Source organism: Talpa europaea, assembly GCF_964194135.1.
Source record: "Talpa europaea genome assembly, chromosome: 14".
Classification (NCBI taxonomy): domain Eukaryota; kingdom Metazoa; phylum Chordata; class Mammalia; order Eulipotyphla; family Talpidae; genus Talpa; species Talpa europaea.
The window spans coordinates 50,176,506-50,196,008 of NC_140082.1; the positions used below are offsets into that span (position 1 = coordinate 50,176,506).

The 19,503-nt window shown below is 35.7% G+C and overlaps 1 protein-coding gene across 1 annotated transcript in view; it reads left to right on the top strand.

Annotated features, from left to right (window-relative positions):
- The window catches only part of RYR2 (ryanodine receptor 2), a gene marked incomplete at both ends in the record, with an annotated part of 627,990 nt that overhangs the window by 376,723 nt on the left and 231,764 nt on the right, over nt 1-19,503 (top strand). The window contains 2 exon segments of the mRNA XM_084254295.1: nt 8,830-8,989; nt 14,498-14,645. Of these exon segments, the coding sequence (XP_084110421.1) occupies nt 8,830-8,989; nt 14,498-14,645 (308 nt within the window).

The window sequence follows — 19,503 nt, forward strand, 5'->3', positions numbered from 1 at the left end:
TCAACAGTGAAATCGTAATTATAGATCTAATTATCTCTAGGATGGAGTAAAGGCAGGAGTGTGGGATAAGGAGGCATGTATATAAATGATATAAGTAATGGTCTAATTCTTAATATGTTGGCGTATTAATGGAGTTGATTTTATAATGCTTCAAAGCATATTCTTTGTGTGTTTTATTTAAAAATAGTTTCAAAATCAAAACACATCATGACATATGTAAATCCAATCCATATATATGTGTGTTTGTATATATACACATATAAGTGTATTTCATTTGAAATAAATATAAATGGATTAAATTACCTAGAATTGTTTGATTGGATTTCAAAAGATGATGTGTACACACACCAAAAAAAATAGTGAACTATGAAGAGTGTGCTAAGGTGACGGTACCTGATGTGGGTATCCCAATATTATTTCACGTAAAAATTAATTAAAAATAATTCAGGACATAGAATAGTCGAAAAAATGCGAATGTGATGTACCAAGTAATATTGCTCAATAGGAAACTGCAATTCCTTTTTATCTGTTGTCCTACAGAAAACAAATTAGCTCTGAGAATAAATTAGGAGACAGTTACTGTATCACTATAAAAAGCAAGTAACGATATTGTGTAAATCCTCATTATGGATGCACCAAGTAGAACAGCTTCAAGAACTCAAAAGAACAAAATAGTAAAAGATTTTCCAACAGGCAAGTGTACAATCATGGTGATAGTTTATAACAAAACTCCCAGAAATTAATATTTATAGTAGGCAAATATTTTTGAAAATATTTATTTATGCATTTTTTACATCATTGTGCATTTTGGTGCAATGTTTCATTTCTCCCTTCAGGTGTTGTCCCCATAAAATTCCCACCACCAGTGAACAGTCTCCGTAGTCTCTTGTGTTCTTCCCTCCCATTTTGATCCCTCTCCCTCCCCCTCCCCTACTGAATAGCTCTGATTTATAATTTGCCTGCTAGTTGTGTTTTTTTTTTTCCTGACCCCTTGTGTGGTTTCCCTATGTTCCTCCTATAAGAGGGGTCCTACCTCAGTTAGTGAACACTGGCTTTCCTCCTCTAGGTGCTGGAAACTTAGCTTTCTTATCTGTAAATCTCAGCTATCTGGGTTTAGAGAGACTGGGCTCCCCTTCTAGTTTCCTTTATGTCTCAACATGTCAGGTATTTTGCTCTTTCGGTATTCCAAAGTTGGACTTTGAATATCAGAGACCTTTCTCTAAAGATTGTGATCTTTGCATTGAATTTTCAGTCTATTTTTAAAATTCAGAAGCAAAAAATGGCTTTTGTGTGTGTATTTCTTTCTTGAAATGAGCCTTTTTTGGAGCAGGGGATACCTCATAGTTTTGTTTCAAAGGGGCTATGGAATGGAGGACAGTCTTGGAGTAAAAGAAGTGGGGACAGGAGTTGGAGGGGACAGGACACATCGTCATCTTTCAATGTTATTTAGAAACAAAACAAGGAAGTCCAGCAACAGAAGAAATATATCCCTTGTCTTTTCCCGCTTTTAATTTCTACATTGAAATTTCTACATTGAAATTCTTGTATATTTTCTGGAGAGGGGTTTTTGAATAGTCTCTCTTTTCTGTGAAAATGTCAACCCCATGTTCATTTTTAGTAAATGTGCTTCCAGCAAAACTCGTTCTTATATCTCTGATGTGCAGTCATCTGAGATTTTCCCATTCGTTCCAAGGTACTTAAAAGGCTGATTTGGTTTTGAAATTTACAGCTAGCATTCACTGAACTTGGACATAATCTTTTCATGTTTACTGCATATCTTTCACAACATAATGACTTCCAAGCTTCATTTAACTTGATTCATACTAAACAAGTAAACTTGAGAGGTGGGAGAGGCTAGGAAAAATAAAGGAAAGACTTGCTCTTTGGTATTCTGCCACATTTTAGTTGCAACACTTGAATTGGCTCTGTAGTGATATTATACTGAACATTTTTTCAAAGTTTCATTGCAGTACCTGCTTAAAAAAAAAATATGAGTCAGTGGGGAATGACTCCCAAAACTGAATTGCTTCTTAACATGACAATTCATCAGTGAGGGCAAGTGCCATCAATTTTTTGTTTACATTTTTGGTAATTTAATATAAATTAAACTAGCCATTTGCTAGCTTTGTTTGTTTGTTTCCAGGAAAAGAGGTATTTATTTAAAGGAAAAAAGGAAGAAGTAAGGAAACTCATCCGTTTCTGTAATTTTTTTAATCTCATCAATTAAAAGAAGTTTAATGGCTTATGTAATGCATCAAAATACAACTAAGAACTAATAATTACAGTTGAGCTTTGATAATTTGAAAAGTGAACATGTTGAATATGTTCATTTAATTCTCTCTATATTCCTCAGAAGTTAAATTTGCAAGATGATTGATGGCAGAGAGCTTTACATATAAAAGGGAAGTAAAAACTACACTTTTTACTATATTACTCCTGCATGACTAACAGATGACTATTGTATGCTTCAAGAGCAAAGGCAAATGGAAATTGTGTTTGGAGCATTATTGGGACATTATAACACATGAGAGGGACTAATAGATTGGCAATTCCATTCTGGTAGCCTTTTCCCAGGAAGCTCAAGGAAATAGAAAATAATACATATGTCTTTAATATAAGCTGTACATATTTTGAATTAAGATAATTACCAATGCTAATATTTTTCTCTATTGTTTGTTACATAAAATTTTACTTTCCCAGAATTATTGTAGCAATCATGCCACTATTTCTTTTAAATTTCTATAAATCTATCTGAAACTTTGATCAAAACCTTTTAGTTTCCAAGATTCATGTCAATCACATTTTATTCAAAAGCTTTGCTCTTTGTCCTTTTGCAACCAGAAGAAGATAATAGTCCATATTAGTAGCTGATTGATGTTTACGTAGTTAATTGTATTATGTATTAATAAGATGAAATGGACATTATTTGCCAAAGTACATTTATGCACTTAAAGAAATCTCATTTTGATATAACGATTTGATTCTTAGTTACTTTGTGGACATTTACTAAAAACAGAAAAAAAACCCAGAAAAATGATTTTTTAATTCATTTGTTGATACTACTAATTCATATTGGTCACACATTCATGAGAGCATTTTTATCACACACAGTAGGTTCAAGTCTATGAATTTCAATGATATGTGTATTTATTTTTACTATAGAAGATGATTTGAAGTACAATAATGTTGAAATATTGTTCAGGTAAAGTGGAATTAATAACTTTAATATAGTTGGATTTGTGAGTCTTTTAAAAGAACCACTTTGAATTTCAAAACCTTTCTTATACAGAGTTATAAGGAAAATAAATTATAGTCTACATTTGAAAATGAGTGTGAAATAATTATTATGGTATTTCAAGTCAGTAGGTACAACTGTGACTGCATGATTTTTCATTGCAATCACAGATTGAAGCCACTCTACTGGATAATTCTATGTAAGAAAATTTAGAAAGTATAGAGAAATACTTATGCCAATGTTATTCCACTTCATACATTAGTAAAATTATATATATATATATTTTTTTTTAATATGAAAGTGTGTACTTCCTACCTGATGCCTTTCCAAAATACCTCCCCATTGCATGAACTATTCCTGAAAAATCTACCATTAAAATCGGTTGCTGGGAAAGAATCAATACACTTCTTAGAATGCATATAACTTTCATTAGATAGCATAGGTTCTGAGAAATTATTCAGAGATTAATGTCAAAACTTTTTCATATGTGCCTCCTTGCTGAAGGTTGGAATAGGTCCAGGGACAATGGTAAGAAAGAGAAGAAAGACAAGTTTGTGCTGTTGGGCTGTGTGTGCTGGGCAATAGTGGTGCATGTCAGCAGGAAACTTAGAAATGAAGGTGGGAAGGTGGGGTAGTACAGAAGAGTGAATTCTTTATCACTGCTTCTAATACTGCTTGCAGCACATTTGTTGAACTTGGAAATTAGACTGTATTAACTTGATTACCTGTTGGTACATTTGAAATGTACTGGAAGTTCTTTATTGAAGAAAATAATTTGCAAATGAGGGCTTGTATGTACATATGCTATACTTAAAAGTTTATACATTGGACTATTTAAACATCAACATTCCATAAAATGTAATGACTTTTATAAGTTGTTAAAAAATCCCATGCTGGGAAGTCCAGAAAGATGTTGGCAGGGTGAAGACATGGGATTTGCTTCCTTCACAAATTTACAACCAAGTTGCACTTAAACAAAGACAGTTAACCTGCATGACTAAGAGTTAACTATTGTACACATCAAAAGCAAAGGAAAGATGGAAATTGTGTTTGGAGTATTGGGGCAATATAATCCTATGAGAGGGTGGGACAGCTGCCATATTGAACCTCTTTGGGTTATACTCAAGTGCATATATACACATCTGCTACTTTAAAAGCTTTGGACTGTCTTGGAGGAGGGGTACACAGAGTCAGCACACAGAGAGTACACCTCTGGAAAACTATAAGAGCAAAGGTGCGGAGTGGTGATTGTCAGGATCTGCCTATGCCTTTCCAGTGAGAATAGTTGAAGCCTAGACTGGCAGGGAGAGCCAGATCAGAGAGCACTTGTGCTTCTTCCAGAAGAAGCTAACATTTGTTGTCTGTGGTTGTGATTTGTAAAATACCTGCCTTACCTTCAAGCAGGACCAAAGCTGAGAAAACAACCCAATACTGTCATTAACCAGCGGTTGAAGCAGCAGGAGTAAGTACCCCTGGTTAAGGCTCTGTACTAGAAAAAACAAAAAGAATAGTTCTTGGTTGGGTACCATGTCATAAATATAATCCCTACCCAGAACTATATCTGTTGCTTAGCCATAGCTTAGCAGTTGAAGCTGACATGAGATTGTTCAAGATGTGTTGGCTGAAGAGTTGGCCTAGGAGGTGGGGATCTCTGTCAATCCCTACTTCACAACTCACATAGCTATGGCACTGTGAGGACATTGGACCCTCAATGCTCAGTGGTAGCAACCATTCATTGTCCTGCGAGTCCTGCAGTCCTAGTGCGCTTTATGGTGACCAACGCAAGAAAAATTACTTTGGGCTGGTCAACCATGGGTGAAGCTTGGAAATCACGTTGGGTGCCAGCTGTTATAGAGCAGCCCCGATTGAACCGGTTGCCTGGCTGTAGGTCCTCACCCACGTGCTTAAAAGGGACTTACTAAAACTCCACTGCAGGCACACACAAAAGGTTAATAAAAGGTTTATTTACAAGGGAAAAGGAAAGAAGGAAAATGTACAACTCAGGGAGAAAATAGGGAAATAAAGTCTTTAATGCGTCCTACCCGATCCACCGACCTGGAAACCCAAAGGCACTCTCAGAGCTGGCCGGAGGCTGAGAGCTGGCGGAGAGCCAAAATGGGGGGACACCCCCAAAGCCCACGTGTCTGTCTTTATACTCACTTGGCTGCTTAACCCCACCCTCAGGTCCCAGCCACCTTCCTTTTGGTGGTGATGGGATTTGGAGTTCCCAGTGTCTTTGGCTTTGGCCTGGGGTGGAGGTGGAGTCCACAAAGCCTATATGGAATTAGCTTTAGGACATCCTTTTCCCCCTAACAATTCTGCCCAGTTCCTGCTCACTACCCTTTACCTGCACCAGTTCTCTGGTCATCTGAACAGGTGAAGAGACATCAGACTACGAAATAGCAGACACCTCAAGATCCTGAGTAAAATACATGGGGTTATTCATAAACTGAGTGTCAATCCCATTTATCAAGACAAGGAAATAAACTCCCTATTACAACCTATGATATAAAAACCAAAAAATGAAGACAGAAGGATATACCAAATGCTATAACATAAATACCTTGAAATAAAACTTAACCCAGCAGAACTCGAGAATATGCTCTTTGAATTAAGAAAAACAATGTATAATCAAAAACAGGACCATAATAAAGATAGAGGAAAAAAAGACTACCGCAAATAAAAAGGATGGATCTAAAATTACTATCACTGAATTGAAAAAAAAAATAACAGAGGGTCTCAGCAGTAGAAATATGCAAGTAATGGTTAGGGTCAGTGAACTTGAAGGCACAGTGGCATTGAGCATTCAACATAGAAAAAAAAATTACAAAAAATGAAAATAGTAGAAATACCATTTGGGATACCCTCAAGAGGAATAAATTTGTGTTATGGAGCTCTCAGAAGGAGAAGAGAAAGATAAGACATGGAAAAATTGCTGAGAACCATCTCAAGTCCAGAAACTGAACCAGACAATCTGATCAAAGAGGCTCCAAGAGTTCCAAACAAAATAATACAGGCTGACATGATCCAAGACACATTATAATTAAATTGTTGAAGACTAATGACAAGGAAATAATACTAAAAACATCAGAAGAAAGAAGAGTAACTTACAAGAGAATGCCTATCAAACTGCCCATAGACTTCACAGTAGAAACCTTAAAGACAAGAAGGAAATGTCAGGACATATTTAAATTAGCCAACAATGATTTTCCACCTAGAACATTTTATCCTTCCTGTAATTTAAGCTAGAAGGAGGGAAGACTCCCAACAAATGCTTCAGTGACTATGCCTGAGGAGGGAACTCCTATATTGTCAAAACAGTAGCAAGGATGCAAAACAATACTTTAATAACAATAAATTTAATTTTTAAAAAAGACCCCCAGAAAGTGCTGTAGAGGATGCAGAGAAAGGGGAATCTTATTACATGTTGGTGGGAATGTAAACTGGTATAGCCATTTTGGAAAGTGTTCTGAATTCACTTACAAAACTAAAGATGATAGTACCATATAACCCAGCAATCCCATGCTTGGATATCTGTCTAAATATGAAACCATTACCTCAAAAACTTATATGCCTTGCAATGTTACTGCAGTACTGTATGCAATAGCTAGGATGTGGAAACAATCTAAATGTTCATCAATGGAAGATTGGATCAAGAAAGTGTGTTGTATTCATACTATGGAATAATACTCAGCCATCAGGAAAGATACGATTTTGCCATGTACAGCAATATGGAAGGAATTTGGGAAATACAGGTAGCAACATAAATCAGAATGACAAAGACATATACTGGGCATTTATATAGTGGAAAATTTGACAAAGCAAGATAATTTTAAAAATTAGTGGAAACTAATAAATGAAGGGAAGTTTCTGAGGTTGAGAGGGAGGTGGAGGAAGAAAGGGTTAAAAGTGTATATGGTATAGAGGTGGGGAAAAATTTAAAAAATTGAATACCTGAGTTTTGCCTTCCCAAAATTCACGATATACTTGTAAAAAAATTAATCCCATGTGTTTTCTCTATTTAAAAAAAGCAAGAAAAAATATTGTTAATTACCCAAACATGTAGAGTTCTGATTTAAAATAGCACAAAATTTCATGTCTATAAATATAGCTTGTGTATGTAAATTGGGTGACATAAGGCAGTAATTACCCATAATTGTTGCAATTGCCAAACCAATCTAATCTTAAACAAAACAAAATATTTCTAATTTTTTTCTGTGTACATAAATCATTTATAAATTGTGAGATGTCTTATAATGATATAGGGGTAATTAAGTAAATGCAACTTTGTTCATCCTTAGAAACAACTGCTGTGATTCATTGATTCATTCGATGATTTTTATTGAATGTCTACCAAGTATCAGCACTATTCTCAATTCTAGGGATATCTTGACAGTCAGAATTCCCACTTTCAAGAAGTTTACCTTGTAATGATGATACTCATATCCCAGAATAAGTGGAAGGAGAAATATGACTTGCAGCATTATCTTGAAGAATATTTTCTCATATCCTGATAGTTTTAAGTTAACATAATTACTGGTGAATTTTCTTTGTATCGAAGAATCTTTGAGATGAAGATGCATGTATCTTTGAATTAACTTGGCTAATAAAGGTAATTCTTTCAAAAACTATATATTAAAGGCTGCTATCTGCTGGGCACGGTTTTAAGTATGATGACAATTAGCAAAATGGATCAAAACCAGACCTTAACCTCAAAGCACGCTAGATTATGGAGCATACAATAATGGCAGAGAAGTGAGAGAAAAGCAGTTATAATAGAGGCTTTGTGCCAATCTTAGTAGTTAAATAGAATGAACGACTCATTTCATTGTGTTTCTGCAGGAAGCAGGGTAGTACACTTGCCCTTATATGTATATGTTGACTTTTTTATATTTCCAGTTTTATATTCTTATAAAAGATTATAACTTATACTCTTTTTAGTATCTTCTCTCTTCAGCTGCGAGTGTAGTGATAGTTTCTGGTAAGCATGCCCCAAAATCCAGGCTGTAACAACATTTTAGATGATTATATACCTGGGATTTCCTAGTCTCTACCTTATTTAGAGAATTCCTAAATTATGAAACTATAGATGGCAATCAGGGAGTAATTTATAAATGCGTTCAAATTTCCCTAGAGAGTAATGAACTGCTAGTGGCTAAAATATATGCAGATTTATAAGTTAAATATTGTATTAATATAACATTGAAATGTTAGGGAAAAATGAGGACTTAACAAGAAATCCATCAAATGTTATAATCGATTACCAATATTTTGATTTATACTATATAAAATCCTCAGCTATTAGGTAACATAAACAATGTTAAGTCCTTCTCAACTTTGAGAGGTAGTTGCTTCATTTGTTTTATTGCCATGAAAGTAAAACAAAGATTGTGTTGGTTTCCAACCTAATGACTTACTAGCTTAAGCAAAAGGGACCTATGCTTGCTAACTGGTACAGTAACTGATTGTGGTTATCACTGTGGCTTATGGAATTAAAATTAGGTGGGACCATAAAAAAATATTATTGTATGGAGATTTTTGAACCCTGACTTTCATGGAAAGACCAATTATATATTTCTGTTGTTGCTTTGTAGTTACCAGCTGACAAGTGGATACAAGCCTGCCCCAATGGACCTGAGCTTCATCAAACTCACCCCATCCCAGGAGGCAATGGTGGACAAACTGGCAGAAAATGCTCATAATGTGTGGGCCCGGGATCGAATCCGGCAGGGCTGGACTTACGGCATCCAGCAGGTACATGGGAATTTAGCTTGCAGCAAAAGGCTGAAATTTATTTAAGTGGAAATTAGCATAATTTGTAACAAGAGAGATTAAGTATGAATTTTAAAACTCATAGATATCTTTTTTAAAATAAGGGTTCCCTTTTATTTTATTTTTTAATTTAATATTTTTAATTGAAGTAATATTAAAATACCCCCATCAGGTATTTCCACCATAGTGCAGCTACCACCACATTGCCCATAATCCTCCACCATTGTGCTTCCTTCTCTCTTTTTTCCTAATGTTCCTCACCCTCTTCCCCTTCTGGATGCTTCATTTCTATAGTCAGCTTTTAAGGGTTTGATTTTAAACTTGTCTTTATCCGACCCTCAGTTTGGTTTTTCTATATTCCAATATTAGTGACACCACCTGGTATTTATCTTCCTCCTTCTGACTTATTTTACTTAGCATTATCCATTATTCCTTCCAGCTCCATTCATGTTGCTGTAAATGCCATGAGTTTATCTATTTTGATTGGTGAATAATATTCCATTATGTATATATGCCACTTCTTTTTGATCTAGTCATCTGTTTGGAGGCATTTAGAATGTTTCCATAATTTGGCTATTTTAAAAAGCACTGCAATAATTGTTCTATTTCTTTGAAGAATGCCATTGAAATTTTTATTGGAATAGCCAAAGGGCACCTGCACCCCTATATTTGTAGCAGCACTATTTACAATAGCTAAGCTATGGAAACAACCCAAATGCCCCAAAATAGATGGCTGGATCAAGAAGATGTGGTACATATACACAATGGAATATTACTCAGCAGTCAAAAAAGATAAATACATGCAGTTTGCAGCAATATGAATGGAGCTAGAAGGGATCATGCTCAGCGAAATAAGTCAGAAAGAAAAAGAAAAATACTGGATGGTCTCACTCATAGCAGGAATTTAGAAAACCTAAATAAGGGACCAGGAAAAAGACTAATCAGTACAAAATCAAAATCAAAATCAATAAGCAACTATAAACCAGAGACACACTTGGTGGGGGGACGGGGAGAGGAAGGATTAGGGTCAAAATAAGGGGGGGGAGTGCAATTGTATGGGGAATATAACCAAAATGAAATGCATATATTGTGCAAAAATGAAAAAATGATGTAAGAATTAGATAAAATAAAATATTAAACAATAAAAAGCACTGCAATAAATATGAGAGTGCAAGTTTCCTTTCAAATTAAGTGTTTTTGAATTTTTTGGCTACATGCCTGGGAGTGGAAATACTGGGCTGCATGGCAAATCCATTTTTAATGTTTTGAAATACCTCCATACTTCTTTCCATAAGTGCTGGACCAGTCTGTATTCCCACCAGCAGAAGAGGGTTCCCCTTTCTCCACATCTTCACCAGCACTTGATGTTTCTCATCGGTGTGTGATGTTTTATCATTGTGGTTTTGATTTGCATTTCCCCGATGATAGTGATGATGAACATATTTTTCATGTGCCTGTTTTCAGTCTGTATGTTTTCTTTGGAGAAGTTAATGTTGAGTTTTATTCATTTTTTTTTATTGAGTTATTTTTCTTCTTTTTTTCGAGTTGTAGGAATTCGTTGCAGATCTTGGATAAAAGTCCCTTGTCGGATGTATGGTGTGCAGATATTGTCTACCATTCAGCAAGAAGCTTTTTAATTTGATGTAGTCCTAGTTGTTCTCTTTTGTTTTCTTTGCTGCTGGGGCTGAATCCCTAAAGATGTTAGTGTAGCTTATATCAACAAGTGTTTTGCCTATGTTTTCTTCTATGTATTTTATGGTGTCAGGTCTTACATGCAAGTCTTTCATCCATTTTAAATTGACTTTTTTGTATGGTGTGAGGTAGTGGTCTAGTTTCATTCTTTTGCATGCAGCTCTCCAGTTTTCATAGCACTATTTATTAAAGAGGTTTTCCTTGTTCCAGTGTATGTTCTTGGCTCCTTTGTCACAGATTAACTGCCCATATAGAAGTGGGTTTATAGTTGTTCTTACAACTATACTCCATTGGTTTTGAATCTGTTTTTGTTCCAGTACCAGGCTATTTTAATGTGCACATACATTGAAACATCTGTTTAATGCTTGACTGAAGAAGTCAGATGACCATAACTGTGTGTTATAATGAGTTACTCAGTGAATTTTATCAGAACAGTGATTTATAACATGTTTATGTGGCTTTTCTCTCTCTGAGATTCTATTTCAGGAGAAACTTTGGTAATAACAGAAGATTGAGATAAAATAATAATGAGGTTCAGTATTTTAGAATCCAACCATTTTTTGGTTTTATAAATGGGGATATGATGATATATTACATGTTACATAGCATCCTCACCAGGGCAGCAGACTGTACATTGCTATTTGTTCAGTACAATGTAGGCATCATAATATCAAGAAGGACAAGGACAGACTACAGCCTTCTGTCAATTTGAGTCATATTTTGCTACCAACTGAGTTTTTGTTAAACTTAACAAAGATGGGTTTACAGAATTTTAGAATCCTGCGGCTTTTTTAATGATGTTGTCTTGGGAGTAACAGTCATTGAGTATCTATTGAGGCAGCATAGCAAAGGGCCTAAGAGAAGATTTTAGCTTTGTTTCTTAATGATTGTGACTTTGGGCAGGCTATTTAAATCAAATTATCTGTGCTACTCTTATCCCCATCAATACATTATTTAACTTCATTATATACCTTCGATACAAGAAAGGCTTATGACAGTGCCTGCCATCAAACAAATACTATGCAACCACTTGCTGTTTTTATTGGATTCTAGTCACTCTACATAGAGTTTTACATGTATTTTCTTCTTTAAATCTTCCAACAATTCCACAAAGGATGAACAGTTTTTATTCCCAGGTCACATAGAATGCACAGGGTATGCCCGACACTGCATAGCTGGCAGGTGACAGAACCAGGTATGGCTCAAGCCTGCTGAGTGCAGAGCCCAAATCCTTCACTTTCTTATTCTCATGCTCTTGTCACCTCTTGTGTTGCTTCTTTATAAAGACTTTTAGGAATAAAATGGATTTTTACTTAGGGCTTAGACTTTTGTTCAGTATAAAGTCTAAAAATGGGTTTGAAAAATCCATTTCCTGAATCTTTCTAATCCAGCAACTTTCGTCATTTGGAAGCCTAAAGAAAACTTTAAAAACCTTGGGTTAGCTCATAAAATTACATGCTGTTCATGTATTGAATTAAATTGTAAGTGGTGAGAATGTGAACACTAAATCTGCTTGATAATTGAGCGCACACATGTTTGTGTATGTGTGTGTACATGTATGTATGTATCTGAACCTTATATTAAAGGAAAATTTATTTCATAAAGACCACAAGGCTTCAGAATTTCTCTGGTATTTACCTTTTCCTGGAGGGAGTTTCTTCTGTGCACAGAGTCCATTCTCCTCATAAAAATATGAGGCTCTGTTTTATCTGAGATGACCAAAACTCTTACTTGAACCTTTCCTCCATTCCTTCTTCCTTGCTCCCACCTCATCCCTCTACCGTATTCCTCACTGTCATAGCACACCACAGATTTTCTGGATTATGGGAGTGAGTGTTGTTTTAATCTTTCATTACTCTCTTGTTAACATAATCTAATTCCTAAGTTGTAAACTACTCGAAAGCACCTTTTTTCTTCAGTTCTCTCATCTCTCTAGCACAGTTGATTTCACAGTGATTTCTAGCACAGTTGATTTCTAGCACAGTTGATTTCTAGCACAGTTGATCTCTAACACAGTGATTTCTAGCACAGTTGGTTTCTAGCACAGCATTTCTCTAGCACAGTTGATTTCAAACATCAGTGTTCATGGAACCCCTGGAGACTCCTTTTTAATAATCAGGTTCCCATTTTACCATCTACAGAGAGAGGTTCACTAGAGGCTTCAGTAGCTCTATACTGGAAAGATTTGGGGGTAACAACCATACAGAGGAATGGCACTGGTGTATGTGTGCTTCAGGTTTCATTGCCTGTACCAGCTCTCTGCTCACAATGCTTGTTTATTTTGGGGTGGATTTGGAGTGGTGTTCTCCAACCAGCCACCCATATGATTTTGAATCCTGGTGTCAGCGGTAGTTGCTCATGTTTTCAGAATGAGGAATTTAGCACAAGTTTGCCAGACAAAGGGAAGAAGAAAGGAGGCAACGAATGGTCTTCCTTGTTCTTCTCTAAACAGAACAAGCCCTGTCCAGCACATAGCATGTTTGATCAGAAGGTGTGGGAAAATCCACAGCCTCCCAATTTCAATTCACCCTGTGATAAAATGAGAATTCAATATGCCTCCCCAAATTGGGAAAGCTAGACAAAAACCGCAGGAGAGTCTCCGTGAGTAAATGGAAAGACCTAGTTTCTTTCTCTCTCTCTCTTTTTTTTTTACATATTTAAAATGTAAAATTAATGTTTGCTGGTATATTCAAAGAGCTGTACAATCATCATCAAAATCAATTTAGACTATTTTACCAACCACAAAAAAAAATCCACACCTGTAAAGCCACTTTTCATTTTCACTCATCCTGTCTGTCATAGGGAATCTACTTTATGTTTTGGTAAAGTCTGAACATTTTTTATAGTTTCTTAAATGATAGTGCCCTAAAGACTCGCAGTCATTGTAAGGTAGGGGTCGCTCTACCTCCCAAATTGTAGCTGTATGCCAAAATTAGACATCCTTTTGTCAAGACAGTGAGATAACCCTGTTTTCTTGCTTTGTCAGCCTCATTTTTTTTTAAATAATAAATTTTATTTTTATATTCCCCATACAATTGCAGCCCCCCCATTCTGACCCCAATCCCTCCCCTCCCGCCCCCGCCCCCCTAAAAGTGTCTCTGGTTCATAGTTTTTTGTTGATTTTGATTTTCACTTTCTTATAGTTATTCATTTTCCTGGTCCCTTATTTAAGTTTTCTAGATTCCTGCTATGAGTGAGACCACATTTAAGCCAGAAGCCTCTTAAAGCAGAGAAGTTGTGAGTTTTGTAGTTATTGAGGATTCTTCATATTCTTGCTTTCACTGGTTGATAGAGTTGACTGAATACTTATTTTCTTATTTTTCAAACTACTTGAGGCCACAGAGAGGCAGTCTGGTCCCTAACACACTAGATTTTCTCTCTCTCCAGAAGCACATCAATCTTATGTTGTCCCTTGACTCCAAATCACCGAGAGGTGACCAGTGCTAATTCGACTACCCTTCTAACAGACTTTCAGCTAACTGTGCATGGAAATTTTATGTTCTTTAAGTTAGCTCATTGCTCTGTGACCACGGCAGATGGAGGATGGTTCAAGAGATGCTTCAGTGCTAATTTGACTGTTCCATCTCAGGAGTGGAGCTTCTTTAAATTGATAGTTTTCTATTTATGTCTTTATATTAACAGTGGTTAGGTAGCTACTGTAGCCTGTCAAGGCGAAAAGAATGTGGAGGGGGCAGGATTTACCCTATGCATTTTGAATGTATTTGGTGGCTGCTTCATTCCCAAAGGCTATTTTGTTGGATTGTTTTTGATGACTGAGCACCTTTTTTGTTTCCCTAGGATGTAAAGAACAGAAGAAACCCTCGTCTTGTTCCCTATGCCCTTCTAGATGACCGAACCAAGAAATCAAATAAGGACAGCCTCCGTGAGGCCGTGCGCACGCTGCTGGGATACGGCTACAACCTGGAGGCACCAGATCAAGATCATGGTATGCTGGTTTTACCTTGCTCCCCTCTTGTTGCAAAAATATGTAGTATAATTAATCCTGGAACAACAAATTTAAATCACGCTAGTCCACTTATACCCAGCTTTTTTTTTCTTAAGCATTGGGCTCCAAACTACATGTGTTGGTTGATTGACTCCTGGGACATGGAACTACCTCCTCATTCAAGAGTCAGCTATAGTTCTTTAATGCCAAATAAATAAAAAAAGGAGGTAGTACAATATAGAATTCTTTATCTAAATATGTGGTTTAGGACAGTAGTTTAGAGCATTTTTCCCTGAAGGACATTTAAAGGGCTAGACCCATCTCTCAATAGAGCAGCTTAGGACTACAATGATTCTGCAGGGAGGAAAAGTATTTACCTTCTTGAAGATGTCTGAGGCTGATATTACTCTCCTCCCACCTCTGAGCTCTCCTTCCAAAGAGCTTAATTGTTTATGGGAGTAAACCTGTAATAGTCGCTAATGTTTTCTGAAACTTCATTGTTTATATTCATAAGTATAGACAATATTAATAAATTAGTGCAATATTTGCTCTAAGGAAAACACATTAGAATAGGCAGTCAATAAATATGTGTTGAATAAGTGGATTTTTAAAAGTTCTATAAAGAACAAATTTCCCTTAAATAGTACGTTTTAAGATTATGGTTTCAAATGACCAACTCCTTAATCCTTTGCTTCTGTGGTTTAAGTGGCATTGACAGCCATTCCTAAAGTTGTCAAAAATGAAATTAGTACTGTGTGTTTTATTATAGTGCTCATTTTTAAAAAAAATATTTATTTATTTATGCAAGAACTGGGGTACAGGCTAGATGCAAGGGAGGGTGAAAGGATTCACCAGAAACAGAGTGGGGAACAGAACATACAGACTGACTGAAATACCCTGCTGAGGGGAGCAGCAGGTGAGACAGGAGAGGTCTGCTGTGCCATGTGGGATTCTCGCTGCCAGGCTGGGATCAAACCCGTGCTGCAGGGGCTGCAGACAGCTTCACAGTGCAGACCTCAACTGCCTGTACCACCAGGGAGGCCCAGTGCTCATATTTTTAAATGAAAGTTAAATTAAAAATAATCTTTCCCAAGTATCCTCTGATGACTAATATTTTCAGTGAAGAACCTTTGCATAGGAATGCATACCTTAAATAGTAATAATAACATATATAAGTTATAGAAAGTGAGAGAGAACAGTAAGTATATATGTTTATCATGTTCAACAAGTATTTCTAAGGTCTTTACAATTATTATTTCGTCCTCACAGTAGGCCTATGAAGGGGATCTGACATTATTTTCATTTTACAGAATAGGAGAGAGATTCAGACTTCTCTGTCTTTCCATTTCCTAAGTGGTAGATGCAGGATCCCAGTCCCAGGCATTTTTATTTCAAATTTTAGTCTTTTGAGTTAAGTCAGTATGTACTTAGCATCTTGACAGCTCTTATATATGCTGCAAATAAAATTAGATATCCATCTAATAATCATAACCATAATATAATTCTTGTTTATCTTGAGGTCAGCTTTATATTAGCAAAAACTTAATAGACTCATTTTATAAAACAGATGCCAGTAGGTATGCAAGATATTAAAAACATTATTCCTGTCTAAAAAAAAAGATCTGTAATATACATGACCACTGGGTTGGAAACAAATAACAAAAGGATTCTAACCCAAGATACAACAATTGGAAAGATTTTTCAACTGTATGATATGGAATAAACCCTCCAAGCTAATTGGTTAATTTTTTAATGTATATTTTGTAATTGAATTATAATTTGCATACAGAAGAATGCAGAGATCATCAGTGTTCAATTTGATCAATTGGCAATTGTGTACACCAAAGGAGCCACCACTCAAAACAACATGTGGATCGTTTTCTTATTCATAGAAAGCTCTTTCCTGCCCCAACAGAGTGACCATTTTATAAATTCTGTCATCACAGATTGGTTTTTGGCTTCTTCTTATACTTCTTCAACTGATGATACTATAATTTCAATTTTTCTCAACATGTATTTGTGATAGTACATTTTTACATGTATCATAAAATTCATTGCTGAATAATAGTCCATTATACTAATAATCCACAATTTGCTTATCCATTTTCTTATTGATGAAGATTTGAGTTGTTTCCAGTTTTTGCCTCTTATTAACAGGACAACTATAAACATTTGTGTATAAGTCTTTGTATAATATTTTTACATCTCTAAGGGTGAAGACCTGGGAGTAAAATTTAGGGCCATAGAAAGATGCTTGTCTCACTTTCACAAGAAGTTACCCAATGGTTCTGCAAACTTACTCCCAGGACCAATATATGAAGGTGCCATTTGCTCCCACATTCTAGTCAAGAATTGGTGTTGACTTTGCTAAATGGTATCTTATTATAGCTTTAATTTGCATTTTCTTTATAAATGTTAATGTTGCCATCTTTTTGTGTATTGGCCATTGGTATGTTACCTTCTATAAAATATCTGTTCAAAGTTTTATCCATTTAAAAACAGGATTGTTTTGTCTTATTTTTATTGAATTATAAGTTTATGTATATATACTTACACTCACATATATATGACATATATTGTATTTAGGAATGTGTCAGATATTGGAAGTATATTCTTCCTGTTTGGAGCTTCTTTTTTCATTTTCTTAATGAGCCCTTTCAAAGAGCAGATACTCTAATTTTGATGAAGTCTACTTCCATAAAATAATTGTATCTTTTATGTCCTAAGAAATTTTTGGTTATGCAGAATCAAAGATTTTTGTCTTATGTTTTCTTCCAAATATATATATATATATATATATTTTATTTTAGCTTTTCCTTTTAGGTCTCTGATGTAATTTGAATTAATTTTCATGTATCAAGTGTGATTAAGGTTAAGGTTCATGTTTTGCTCAAATGGCTATCTAGCTGTCACAGCACTATTAATTGCAACAATTATCCTTTCCCCATTAAATTACCCTGGCACCTTTGTCAAGTACTTACTGAGAACATTCTAGTCCATAAATCTATGTATCTATCTTTATGCTAACATCATACTATATTATTATCACCTTGTAACAAATCTTAAACTCATGTCAAGTAAGTCATCCAATTTTTTCTTCTTTTTTAAGGATTTCTCCACTGTTTTTTTCTTTGCATTACTGAACAAATTAAAATTATTGAAAATTATGATGTATTCAGTTCAATTTGTCAACTTAATTTTTGGAGGTATTGTAAATTAAATAGGTAAAATAGAGCAGCCTTTTTAGGGATTTATTGACTTTATGAATCTTTCAAATGTTACTTGATCTTAAATATTTATACACACATTTTTTTTTCTTTTTGTTAAACTTTCAGACATTTTCCTACATCACCAATCATGGACTATTTTGAGTAAACTATCATAATTATGAGTGGCTACATCTTATATCTCCTCAGGAAACCATCACAGGATTGAGTGACTGACATCCTAAGGAAAACCAGTGAGGATATAGTGTCCTCTTTGTTCTTTCCTGAGCACACACCCAGTCTTGGGCACCAGTGGCCTTCTAGATTGCCAAGGTTATATTGTAACTTTTCACAGCCCACTTATGGATATCTCATTCCCTAGAATTTTTTTTTTTTAAGTTTTTGGTCATCTTGTTTGCCTCAACCAATATTGCCAGCTCGAGCAGTTGCATTTTTTTTAAAAAAGTCCGTAATTATTTTTAACAAGTACCTCCAGGGAAAAGATTATTGGCAAACTGCAAGTAGATCCAATAAAGACAAGCCTTGCAAATATGTTTTCCAAGGAATTGTCAGAAAGTTAAGATGACAGTTATAGGTAAATGAGCTTTGGAGGAGCTTTACTCTGTTCTGTCCCCTCCAGAAGTTTCTAGATAGTGATTTTTACTGTATTATGTGATTTTCAATATAGACAGGGGCGGGTGTGTGTGTGGAACATTCATGAGGGGGTGGGACTAAAACAAGTTAAAACACTACTAAGCTTGGTGTCCTTTGGACATTTGGCAATTTTTGTTGAATAAACACTTCCCAGATTGTTGTAGCCTTTGGTTAATCTCCAGAGTTCTGAAAAATGTTGATTTTGATGAATTTTTTCCTGTGTTCACATTGCTTTTATGGAGAAGAGGAGTTTTGGAGATCCTTACTCTGCCATTCCATTCACACAGCAATAAAGATTAGAAATAGCTGTTTCTTGAGATGGAACAGAAAGCAGGCTGCAAATAGATAAAAGCTTAGAGAGAAACATTAATGGCTCAACTGAGGTTGGAGACTATGAGCTAGTAGAGGTGCCCATCTGTTGTTTGCCTGTGTTTTCCAGCCAGCTCAGCAGAGTTAATGTAGATACTGAGAATGAAGATAGACAAAGGCTGGGGCTAAAGAGCAAGTAAGGAGGAGAGTAATAGGACAAGAGGGTATGGGGCCTCCCCAGTGGCACAGCGTGTTGAATGCTGTGCTGTGAGGCTGTCCATGGCCTCTGCAGCATGGGTTTGATTCCTGACCAGCCAGGGAGATACCCATATGGCATGGCAGACCTCTCCTGTTGTGCCCACTATTCCCCTCAGCAGTGCATTTCAATCAGACTGCTTGTTTGGTTCCCTACTCTGTCTCTGGTGAATCCTCTCAGCCTCCCACACCTCTGGCCTGTACTCCTGCTCTTGTATAAATAAATAAATCTTTAAAAAAAGAGTGTAAGGAAGCTATATAAGGAAAGAAGGGAAGTCACAGAGGAAGTTAATGAGTTCAATGAGTATCTTTATGAGAAATGAGAAAACTGAAAGGAATGGTTTCTGAATTTAAAAAAATTAGAGAAAAAAACTTTCATCATTGATTGTTAAGTTTCAGTCATACTGATATTACATGAACCATAAAGCTATTGT